General features: G+C 42.4%; 1 protein-coding gene across 4 annotated transcripts in view; it reads left to right on the top strand.

The window, feature by feature from the left end:
• The window catches only part of LOC308285926 (rho GTPase-activating protein 12-like), a 65,202-nt gene that overhangs the window by 2,757 nt on the left and 50,047 nt on the right, over positions 1-12,398 (top strand). For all 4 annotated transcript variants that reach the window (XM_080726856.1, XM_080726854.1, XM_080726855.1 and 1 more), the window contains exon 2: positions 4,322-5,148. In XM_080726856.1, the coding sequence (XP_080582982.1) occupies positions 4,411-5,148 (738 nt within the window). In that variant the 5' untranslated portion in view covers positions 4,322-4,410. The remainder of the gene's footprint in view (positions 1-4,321; positions 5,149-12,398) is intronic.

The following is a 12,398-nucleotide window of genomic DNA, read 5'->3' as shown; positions in this document are numbered from 1 at the left end:
TATCTGAGGGTGGAAAGGCTATGGGCAGTCACACGTTCAAATAATAAAGAAAGGATTAAACAGCAATTGAAACAGTATTCCGGTGATACTTGCCAAAATGCTAACTGGATTAGGATGTTGTAGATGAAAGTGATGCCAGTTTGTATCATCAAAATCATATTAACCAGATTAATTCTACTGTGGTGTATGGCATTCTTACTGTGTTTGCCCACAAACCCTAACCGTTCTCTGATTGGTCAGTAGACCACACCCACTTCAAAGAATAAACATTGAAAATAATTTATTGTGTTGTTGATGGTAAGTAACCAAACTACTGCGTGGGAATTGCCCACATTACAGCTCTCTCAGCCTAGTGCAGTCTCTGTCGGTTTGGTCATAAGATTTTATCTTTTACTCCAGTTTCATATATGATTGTAGCATAGCCTACTTGTAGACCATTAAGGAAAATCATTAAAGATTTAGGCAAGGCTAGGGCTTTGCTAAAAGAGAGGGTATGGACCATGGGTGGAAAAGTGTGAGATCAATGTGCTTAATGAAATGAAATCATAGACAGCGGTTTGCTCAGCTTCTGTAATGACTGTTCTATTAGCTCGAATACGTTTGGTGAGGTGTCCTTTATGGCATGGTTTAGGCTATGTAGTGTCATTAGTCCTCTCGTCACTATATCAGGACTAATTTCTGTGCTGCAGTTAGCCAATCGATCTTTTAAAATACATGTTTTGACTTTTTTATTTCAAATCTGTACTGTATATGGAGACAGGAAACCAAGGGCAGAGAGAGGAGAGAGAGATAAGACAAGGCAGGGGTCAGAATCAAACACAGGTCCTCATGCTCAAAAGGAGCGTAATGGTCTGTGCACTAACTGGGCTGAGCCACCAGGCATAGTCTTTGATGAAGATAATTAACCATAGAGGCTGAGTGAAGACAGCACAGCACTTGGTATTCCATAATGGCTACCTAGTGCCTACTAGCCCAGAGTTTGCGGTTCAGCACGTCCAATTATGTTGATGGTGCTTGTAACGAGACTGTTGGTGAGCTGTAAGCATGTGGTTTTAAACAAGGCTATATCACAGTGATGCTGATTGCTGTGTGGTCAGGCTATTCTCAAGAATTCTCCTACTTTGAAGTGGCTTAGTTTTTGAGGTATGGTGCAATTATGGATTCTTCTCACGCACACACCGACACAGCGCCACACACTCTGGGAAGGAATAGGCCAGCTAGAAGAAAATCCTGTATTATAGTTTGAATCACACCCAGTGTAAATATAGCCTCCTCTCCAATGGGTGCAGTGCTTATCAAAAGCAACATCCATAATGAAAAATCCAGTGGTTCCAATAATAGACATAAAATATTAAAGATTACCACAAGAAACAAGTAAAAAAACACCATTATAGGGCTTCAAATTCATATACAGTACTGCAGTTCATATACAGCGCATGCGCTGACTTAGAGATACAAGGAATACATATGAGTGCCTTACATCTGTGTACAGATGAATGGGACCTGATGATGCTTATTATTGCATTACACATCATCTTATCGAACAAACCTGTCAGAGGCCCCTATGAGTTGATGACTTCCTCTTCCATGTTTGACGTGGAAGCACAGCATGGCTATGAATGGAAATGTTCGTTATACATTTATTTCTATGCTTTACAGTTTACACAGTCTGGGAGGCCGTTCTTTGGGGACACTTTGAGGAGGTCCCAGAGTGCCTATATTTAAGTTTGGCCTTTGTGTTCTAAAAGTGAATGCGCTGGCAGCATTTTTGTACCAGATAATATCTAGACTGGGTTATGCCTGTAGACCGTTGCCGTGCAAGGCTAACAATAAAAGCCAGTTACTGAAGAAACAACAACACTTTAAGGCGCCATCTAGCCTAGCACTACTCCACAACTTCTGAATCTCAAGTAAGACAAGTGTTCAGACTCAGAGGCTCAAGAGCCTCAGGCTTTGCACTGCAGCAAGTCTTCCACATGCACCTGCACACGCTTGCCCACTGGCAAAACATCTGCAATGGTTTCTACTTCTAATGAAGTGTTTTGGGGAATGTGTCCTAGGTTCTTGATTTGTTCGTTTTACATTTTAGGTGGAAACTAGACAGTGTTGTAGCCCTTTTTGTTTTGCAGTGTCTGTAGATTATTAGGAAATCAGAAGAGTGACAGGAAAATCAAGAGTGTTAATTTAAGATTTTGAGTTTTATGAACTCTCTGGATTCTACTGTGCAGGAGGCGTTCTTTTCCTCTACACCAAATCTCTTTAAAAATAATTCCGACAAGAAGAACAATTAACTCTCCTCTCAGTCGCTGGTCTGCCGTTTAGGGTCGGTGCCGGTATATTTTTCGAACTCGGGTGTGGTGTCTATGAAATCTATGAAAACGTTTAATCTGCAACACAATTTTATACAATATGTATTAGGGGTCCCTGCTTCATCTCTGTCTCAGCTAAGGGGTCCTAGGTCTGAAAAAGGTTTAACACCCCTGCTAAAGATCCTAGAAGACAGGGAGAGTAAAGCATGACATTTGTTGGCATAAAGTGTTTTTGTGACAGTGCCATCCAGGGCAGGAATTTCACAGAGGCCATGAAGGCCATGGCCGCCGTTGCCCCTCCGTTTGGCCTTGTGCCCCTCAAACCAATGGCATGACCTGAGGCCACAGTGGCCTTAATGCCCCAGCTGTACCACTTTCGCCTCTCTCTCTTTCTTGGGAATATGAAGGCTGTAGACACCGGGGTCTTTCTTGTCATGTAGACACCAGTGTATTTTGTTGAGATTCTGAAAACTTAACTCCCAATGTCCCCATCTTTAAACCAATCAGTGACTTTGATTGGTGCAGGGCTGAGCATGGATCAGATTGTAAATATTATCATTTAATGGGCTACAATCTTGTTTTATTTGATGGCCTTCCTGCCCTGGCATTTGGCCTTTGTGCCCTCAAAAAATGGACAACACCAAAGGCCAAGTGGCCTTGCCCCTAAAATGAAATTCCAGGCCTGGTGCCATCAGTCGACGACTGTGACTTGGCAATATGTCCCTGCTTGTACCTAAGGGAGAAATAAACCCCTCTTGGTTGGATGTGCTTAGCTTCTCTGCAATGAAGTGACAAATAATCCACTGAAAAGTTTTTTTTCTTGAGAAACTATATTCACGATGATCATTTCAAATTTTGCCAGGAAAAAATATACACCCCCCCCCCTTCCCACCCCCCCAAAAAAAGAATAGAATTGTGGACAGTCATGCACTAAACCCTGTATTTATGCATTACATAACCACGGCGGCGGTATAGTGGTAATGCGGTTATTGTCCCAGCACTACTCAGGTCTACTTTTGTAACTAAGCACCAGGCTTAGGCTAGGTTTTACAGTCTGAGTCTGCACTAGGCTTACAGTCGGTTTAATAATTGAGCGCATGCTCATGTCTTTACACATTCCATTGAACAAAGCCTTGTAAACTCTCAGGTTGCTAAAGGTGTATTTAAGGCAGCTCACACCGTGTTCTGAGGAATGTGCGTGCGTTGTACGTGTACGTGTGTGTGACATCGGCAGAAAAGTATGTGTGTTTGTTCCATCTCAACACAACTGCAGCAGTACTCGGATATTGTTTGGCTGTCTCTTATTAGCACTTGTAACTGTTTGGAATCGGAAGGGATAGAATTGAATAGAGGAAGATTTTGAGAGAGAGAGAGACAGAGAAGTCGTAATACTGTCTCCTTTTCTTTAATCTCATCTGCTGCTCAGCCACCTATAAGCCTGGGAGCTCCGCCCAGGATTACCCATATTCATTTGTTCGGACTGGGTTGAGGGGTCAAGTCAAAGCATAGCTGTGTGTCTGACTGTGTAGTGTGTATATGTGTGTTTGTTAAGGTGTGTTCAGTGTTGTAAGGGAGTCTAATATAATGTGTGTGTGTATATATGGCAGCTTGGGTCTCATTCACATCACAGTTTCTGTGTAATCATTAATAGGGTCATCGACTGTCTCACATCTCTTAACATCTCTAATGTGTAGGAAGCTGTGTGTGTGTGTGTGTGTGTGTGTGTGTGTGTGTGTGTGTGTGTGTGTGTGTGTGTGTGTGTGTGTGTGTGTGTGTGTGTGTGTGTGTGTGTGTGTGTGTGTGTGTGTGTGTGTGTGTGTGTGTGTGTGTGTGTGTGTGTGTGTGTGTGTGCTCGCGCGCTTTCAATGTCATTCTACTTTATAGGCATACATGTTTCAATGTTGCAAAGGGTGGCAGGTGTCAGGGAATTGGATGATAAACACAAAATTAATTAAGAAATAATCATCTCTCAATAAACTGTCCTGACCCCTATGTCTATCTGCTGTCCCCAGCCTTCATCTGCCAAGCCATGCTGATATCGCAGTTTGTCCTGCGGTGAATGTCCTTCCAGACGGGGTAGAGAGAGAGGGTCAGTGGCGTCATGGCAGACCTGCCCATCGCGCCGGGAGAGGTCTATATTGAGGTGGAGTATGACTATGAGTACAAGTCCAAAGACCGCCTCATCACCATCCACCAGGGAGACTGCTACATGCTGGTTAAGAAAACCAATGAGGACTGGTGGCAGGTGAGGAAGGAGGAAGGCCAGAAGGCCTTCTATGTACCGGCTCAGTATGTCCGAGAGGTCCGCAAAGCCCTCATGCCCCCGCCCAAACCCATCTTCCATCAAGCCGCGGCCCCTGAAGGGCCAGGCAACAACGTGGCCCCTGGCCAGCACGCTGGCGGGCAGACTGGCCGGGCAAGGCCGGACGCCCTGGATCTGCACTCAAACGACAACTTCCAACAACGGCACGAGTCGGCCTTCTGCCGCTCGCCATCCTCGCCTAACATGCCCTCGGCCACTTCTTCTTTCTCAAGCTTCCGCCTCAGCCCGTCCAGCCCGCGACGCGACTCCAACCACAACCCTGCCGGCAGCAGCCCCACCGAGCACGACCGAGCCCTGGCTGATATCCTGGTCCAAGGTGGTCAGAGGGGAAGCGATGGCGGAAGATGTAACACCCTGCCCCGGACCCGCGCACGTTCCCCGGACATGGTGAGGGCCCCGTTGGACGTGGACAATGCGCAGCAGCTCTGCGACTCGGCCGGGGAGAGCTCGGAGAGACGTACCAACGACTCGGAGTCTGGAGACGAGCTGAGCAGCAGCTCCACAGAACAGCTTGAGGTAAGGAGCCCGGGCTGATGTCATGGTTGTTGGTAGTTGAGCCGCGAAGTGATTCTGGATCTTATGTTTTGATCTTGTGATTGATTTCAGAGAGTTTAGCCCACCAGTTACTGATTATTTGACAGTTTAGAAAATGTAAGGTAAAAAATCGGGACTCACGATGGTAATGTATGGTAATTGTGTACCGTGGCTGCCTGCATATTTGCTGATACCTCAAAATAGTCAAATAAAAGCTGATCTATTGGTCTGGCTGGTCAGGCTCTACAATACACTGCATCATCACCATCAAATCAGAAACTTTATAACTCAATATCTGACAATGTGGTGGTCAAAGTTCAAACGTCAAAGTAAGTTACTTATTGATTAACACATCGTGCACAGAACATTTGAATAATAATATATCATATGAAGGATGAGGCTGTTTGCATTTAGGACACACTGTTGTGTTCTGGATCAACTATACATCGCTAGATTGCCCTTTTTGGTTAGTTCGGTTGTGTTGCACTACCAAAGTCTGGTGTCTGGTAGGGCTGTCACGACTATGACATTTTACATGACGATTAATTGTCACTGAAATAATTGCGATTAGGGATTTAATTGTATTTTTGTCGTTGACAATAACATTTCTGTTTGGCTTTTAGGCTTTGAAGTTGCACATGGCAGATATGACAGATACATTAAATATACAAAGAAATTACTGACATATTTGACAACTTTATACTTAATTTTTTTTTTTTTTTAATAGCCGATCTACAAGCTTGTAGATTGTCTATTTCCACTATTTTTGAAAATGTTAGAAAATATATTAAAAATTTTCAACATGGAAACGACTATGACGATTATGACAAAATAATTGCGATTAGACGATTATGTATGGTGACAGGGCCAGTCTGGGTAACTGTTCTTCTCTGTTGATAAAAAACAAAGACTAAATCATGTTATTTTCTTACCATGGCTCTATAACCATCCTATACAGACTTGCACACATCATTCTCATACTAAAGAGAGACGATAGACAAAATGTTTATGTGACAGTGGTAGAACGTGCTGTGAGTATGACAGAAACTGTGTCAACATTCAGGAGGACTTGCAGCTACTTTTTGAATTAGTCAGGCAGTGCTGTCCATTAGTCCATTAGGTGGACGATGGTCTGGGTGGGAGGATGGATGCCTGCCCGGGTGGGGGGGTGTTTGTCCCTGAGATCATTAGCTTAGCCTGTTGGCCAAACAAAAGCCAGCGAGAGGCCAAAAACTGGGTTGGTGTGACACAAAGCCCAGTCTACTCTGTCTGTGTGGGAGTAGAAGACCTTTTGAGAGGAGTGGAGATGTACTAGAGGATAATTATGTGTGTATGGCACTGATAGGCCTGCTTAAGCTACACACATTCACACAACCTGCAGTACAACATTGTGACCTGCTTAGCCTTTAGCCCTATTTAGAGTTTAGACGCTGTAGAACTCCTGAAACGTAGAAGATCAGGGTGTAACTGAAACATTGTAGTTCAACTCGGTCTGCACTCAGTTGAACTCTGTCACTTCCACATACACTATAGTTCAGATGGTATTTTATGTTACGTATTAAAAGAACAGAAATCTGCACACCTGACTTGTTTTCAAGTCAGCTCTAAAGCTGACTTACCAGGGATGAAAGTTTGTGTCTGTCATTAGAATGCTTTATTCTTCATGCAAAATCAATTGCAATAGTGCCAAACCAAACCTCTAATAAAATTTGTCAACACATGTAAAAAAAAAGATGTCAACAACAATCTATTGCTTGGATGCATATTGTCGTGTTCCCATACAGTATCTGGCGTGTTTGCCGTTTTTGCAAGTGTGGCCACACAAACTCCATATGTAACGTTATTAATGTATAAATATTAATAACATCGCATGAACGCAGTATAGTGTATACTATACAGTATAGATGAAAGCTGTGTCCATTAGTTCATTTTCAGCTTGTAGATCTGTCCATTTAAAGGCGTGATGACGTTTATGGTCTCACGTTAAGACCATAAACATTCTCATGTTAGAGTTCCCGGTTACCTTTTATGGTGTTAAAATGGGCGTGGATGATCTCCACGAGGCTCACGCCTGGGAAAAAGGGAGTCCTGTGACGGTCAGGCAAAAATTACTATAGCTATAGCCTGCGATACACACAAACGAAGGCAGTACATAGTGTTTGGTGAATGACACGTGAGATTGTGCTTACCGAAAATACACCCTCCTTTTGTAACTTTATTTACACGTTATTCACGACTACGTTGGTGAATTTGGCCCTGAGTCAGATGTTGTCTGTCTAGTACAGAGTCAACATAGAATATTATCACAGCGCTCCAGTTCAGAGTGAACTTACTTCCTTCCTTTACAGGTGGCCATTGAAATTATGCCCAGGAGAAAGGTCAGTGTTGGGTGTATTTACAGGCTGCTGCTGTCTACAGCACAGAAAAACACTGCTGCTGGATCGCTCTTTGAGCCAAAGTCCAGCCTGTAAGGTTCCTACAGTATGTAAGACTAGTAGGCAGGGGTCCTAGAAGGTGTGTGTGTGTGTGCATGTGCGCGTGCGCGTGTGCGTGCGTGCATGGTCTGTTTTGTTAGTTTTTCCACTGCTTTGACAGCAGGCTGCTGGTGACTCCAGCTCAGGTGTCAATGAACACTTACTGCTTTCTACTGCCCCCGCCCACCACTGTTTTCTCTTCTCTGCTCTTCTCTTTTCTTCCGTTTTCAAAATATTGTAGCCTGGAGGAAAACGTTACATCACTAACATGTCCAATATTAAACTTGGAGTGCCATGATTTTTGTACTTTCTGTTTGTCATTTTGTCTGGCTAGTGGCTACTCCACGTTACTCCTGCAGACCACCCAATGTGGTTAAAATGTGCAAGGATATCTTGCCTGTGTATTTTAGTTTTTTTGAATTGGAACATTTTGCACTCCTGACATACAGTATCAGCACCATGCACCTCCCATCATCACATTGACTTAATTGCAAATTGTATAATCACTCAGAAAAAAACAATTGTGTCACACCTGATGTAAATGCATCTCAGTAATGAGGAATTATTACAGTATGTATTAGTGAATGTGAAGCTTATTAAGCTTCATTCCCACCGGATGCGATAGATAACAATAACGGTCGATATGTTGGCGTTCACATCAATTATGGCGGCTTTATTGTTGTGGTGTGGACGCTACCATCCACTTCAATTGAAAACTATATTTTTTATCGTTATCTTTATCGTGCCCAGTTGGAAAGGGCCTTTAATCTTATGTAATCCATGCAGCGAATGTCTGAGTTACACCAGCATTGTTGTGAAGCAGGTTTTTACTATAGAAGTTTTTAAAAAGAATGCTATTTGACAAAGGAGACAGATGGTAGGGAGTTTTGGTGGGCATTGAAAAGGTCAGACAGTTTTTGTAATGAGCCATTGTATGTGTTCAGACAAAAATATATACCAAATGATCATTTGGTATGGGTAAAATAGACCTTTGGCACTCTTAACTTAATTTTCTTTCCCATAAATACCATGATATGACTTAACGTCCATAAGCACCAGCACCAGAAGATGAATTGGCACTGCAGTGGTGAGGGTCTACATAACCAGAGAAGTGATGAGAGCCAGACTGCAGGATTATGTCCAACTTTCAGGCAATATTTACTCACTTAAGCTCCCTTCGCTACCTCTGTTAAGTCACTCAGTCAGTCATTCACTCTGCCAGCCAGCCAGCCAGCCAGTCAGTCAGTCAGTCAGTCAGTCAGTCAGTCAGTCAGTCAGTCTTTGAAGAAGTTGCAGCATTAGGCTCATTCTCTTATCTGCAAACCATGGCCTACTTTGTCACCACCAGCTCCAGGCCTTCTCTTGCCTGCCTCCTATCTCTGTCCTCAGATGGTGAGAAAGGCTAAGCCTCCTCCAGCTCTTCAGGACTTTGAATCGATGCAGTGTGGGTTTTAAAATATCGGTAGCTGCTGAAACAGTGGGTCTCAAACTGGATTCAGGCTGAATCTGACCTGAATATTTTGCTTCAAATTAAGTCAAGACCGCTTAAGTAAAAAAAATATTATTAACATTTATTATGTACTAGGGATGGGACGATAATCGTTATTAGCGTTTATCGTGATAAAAAATCACTCACAATAATCGTATTGTGGAGATTATCATTTATCGTGAAATTATCCTCCCGTCATGCACTGGGATCAATTCACCTTTTATTTGCTGAGCTGCATATCCGGTACCATTTAAACCCTGTCTTTTTTCACTCTCTAGTCTCTACCAATTCTATTTGCTAAAAAATAGCAGATCTACAAGCTCACAACGTGTCGCAACATCCCAGGATAATGGATGTTGGGAATATTTTTGATTAACGTGATAATATCGTAAATCACAATTTATTTGGTCACAATAATTGTGACATGCAATTTTCATATCATCCCATCCCTATTACTGTATGTACTGGGGAGAGTGATTTAACTGACTGATTTAAAACTCCATTTGTATCTGTTGGATTGTGACGGATACCTCATCAGAGTAGACACCACATTCTCCAGGCCCTGGTATTGATTTTCAGTTGAAGGATCTGGCTCTGATATCCGTGGATCGTCAGTCTTTCCCTGGGCAGTAGAGTGTCACACCGGTTATAGTTTCCTATACTGAGACAGATGTTTATTCCCCTCCAGTCGCTTCATTTAATGACTCTGCTCACACCGTCCCTGTGCGCTATAATTTTCTGCTCCAGTGCACCCTCCTTATTGTCCCCCTCCTCCTCCAGATATACTGTTTTCCAATGCTGCTGGCCACCAGAGACCCTAAGATCACAATCCAGTGAGAATTAAGAACCAGTCAGTAGTAGTGGTGTTTCTAGATCAGAGGTTCTCAAACCTTTTTAGGCAGTGACCCCCAAAATAAACATATTTGAACTGGGGACCCCCACCTTGACAAGCACTTGGAATTGTAGGTATTACACTTAATGTGACTCGGTTAAATACAGATAAATATTGTGAAAATATCAGATCTACATGCTCACATGTTGCGAGGCGTTGTGAGCATGTAGATCGGCTATTTTCACAATGTTCGCCTCTTGCTTACTTAATATTTGACAGTTTGGCCAGTTTGGTATTAAAACAGTCTTGAAAATCCTTAAATTGTCACTTTATAATTGTGCAGATACCCTGTATACACTTAAAGGGATATTTCACTTTCAAAAAATCTTTTGGTAATTTTATCATCTAATCAGGCTTTTATGAATACCCTGAACAATTTTAATTAGCTTGATTGAATATTTAGATATTTGATGTAAATGTTACCAGGCCCTCCAGGCCCAGGGCCTCTCCCCACACACACCCATTGTAACTTCAAACTTCATTTTAACCATGATAGATTTATTAAAAACACCCATTATTTTTTCCGGTGACTCATACTACCCTCCTAATATGTGAGCAGTTTTTGGATTTAATTTTTTCCATTTTCCCAAATAATTATTAAAAATAAATGAAAAAAGTTATCGAAAAAACATGAGTCACCAGAAAAGATAATGGGTGTTTTTAATGAATCTATCATGGTAAAAATGGAGTTTGAAGTTACAATGGGTGTGTATGTGTAGAGAGGCCCTTCCACTGCTCCCTGTTGAAAGTGGAATATCCCTTTAAGTAGGTTTTTACATTAAGCTAATCATCTGGAGACCCCACAAAATAATTTGGGGACCCCACGTGGGTTCCTTTTGAGAGGTCTAAATTGACCCTTACAAGTATGTAACTCTGACAGTATACAAATTAAACCAAATGGAACTGTAAGGGTTCATTTGGTTTTTCATTTGTAAACTGTCAAGAGTTAAGGACATTTTAAAGTTTGAGAACTACTGATTTAGACCAAAATGCAGGTTTAAATGAATTCTGCAATGAATCTCTTATTAACAATTCAACAGGATTTATTTTATAAGGCTCTCCCTCATTGTATCGCGATACATACAATATCTCTGAAAAAGCATATCGTGGAGACTTTGTATCGTCTCAACGATACTTATCACCATATCGCCCACCCCTACATTATCGGTGGCTTGAGTTCTGCACAGATACAGGGGGCAACAGTACAGTTCCTCACATCCAGTGTGGTCAGACGGTGAAAGACAGACAGACAATGGAGCTTCTGTGTGGGCACACATTCACATCAAGAAGAGATGTTGTTGACCTCCAGCCCTGGTTGAAGAGTGCATTGATTGTCCCAGCTCAACTCTATAGATTAGTGGTTCTCAACCTGTGGGTCGCCCAAATTATTTTGGAGGGTCCCCAGATGATTAACTTAATGTGCAAGATTGTTTTCTCACTCAACAGTAAACAAACCAACATAAAGTTTAAGTGTAAAGAGGGTATCTACACATTTCTAAATTGACAATTGAAGGACTTTTTAATACCTCTAAAATGACAAATTAAACACTGACCAATTTGTCAAATATTAGAGGCGGAAAAATAGCCCATCTACATGCTCAAAACGCCTGCGAGGCGTTGTGACCATGTAGATCTGCTATTTTCACAATAGAACCGTGTTATACAAAATGTAATGCCTCAACTCTTAGTGCTCGTCATTGTGTGTGTGTGTGTGTGTGTGTGTGGGGGGGGGGTCCCCCATTGAAATATTATTATTTTGGGGGTCGCGGGCTGAAAAGGTTGAGAACCACTGCTATTATAGATCTATAGGCTCTCCTCTCCTCTCTCTCCTCCTCCACTGCACTCCTCTGTGTAGTCTTCCATTAACCTGGAACTGTTACTCTGCTAACGCAGTGTGTGAGTCAGCAGGGACATCTCTCTCCATGTTTCGCTTCCTCTCTCAGTGTGTCTTATCTCTTTCAATCACTTGTCACCCCCTCTTTTCCTTCTCTCGCTTCAATATCCTATCTCTCTCTCTCTCATTCTCAGGGTAAATATCAGCCAATCAATTGCTCCCTCCCCATCCTCTTTCCTGTTATCACATGGGAACATTGATTGGAGGAAGGAAGCACTTCCATTTGTTTGATTACATAATGTATAGTAGACGTTGTGCGTGCGTGTTTTTATTGCACTCTTATCTCCTTTCCACTCTGCACCTGTCACTCGTCATACAGTATATTCTCACTGTCACAGCTTGTTTGACATGTTCAGGTCCTCACAGCATCAACCTCTCTCACTTGTTTTAAAGCAGCCTGTTATATCACATCTTGACACGACACGACAGATCGCCGTATGGAAGGTTGTCTGTTGTAGCTGCAAAAACTGAATTAAATTGATC

The sequence above is a fragment of the Nannobrachium achirus genome (assembly GCF_963921795.1).
Source record: "Nannobrachium achirus genome assembly, chromosome: 5".
NCBI lineage: Eukaryota > Metazoa > Chordata > Actinopteri > Myctophiformes > Myctophidae > Nannobrachium > Nannobrachium achirus.
Note: the sequence above shows the minus strand (reverse complement) of the source record. Positions and strands in the feature narration are given on the sequence as shown.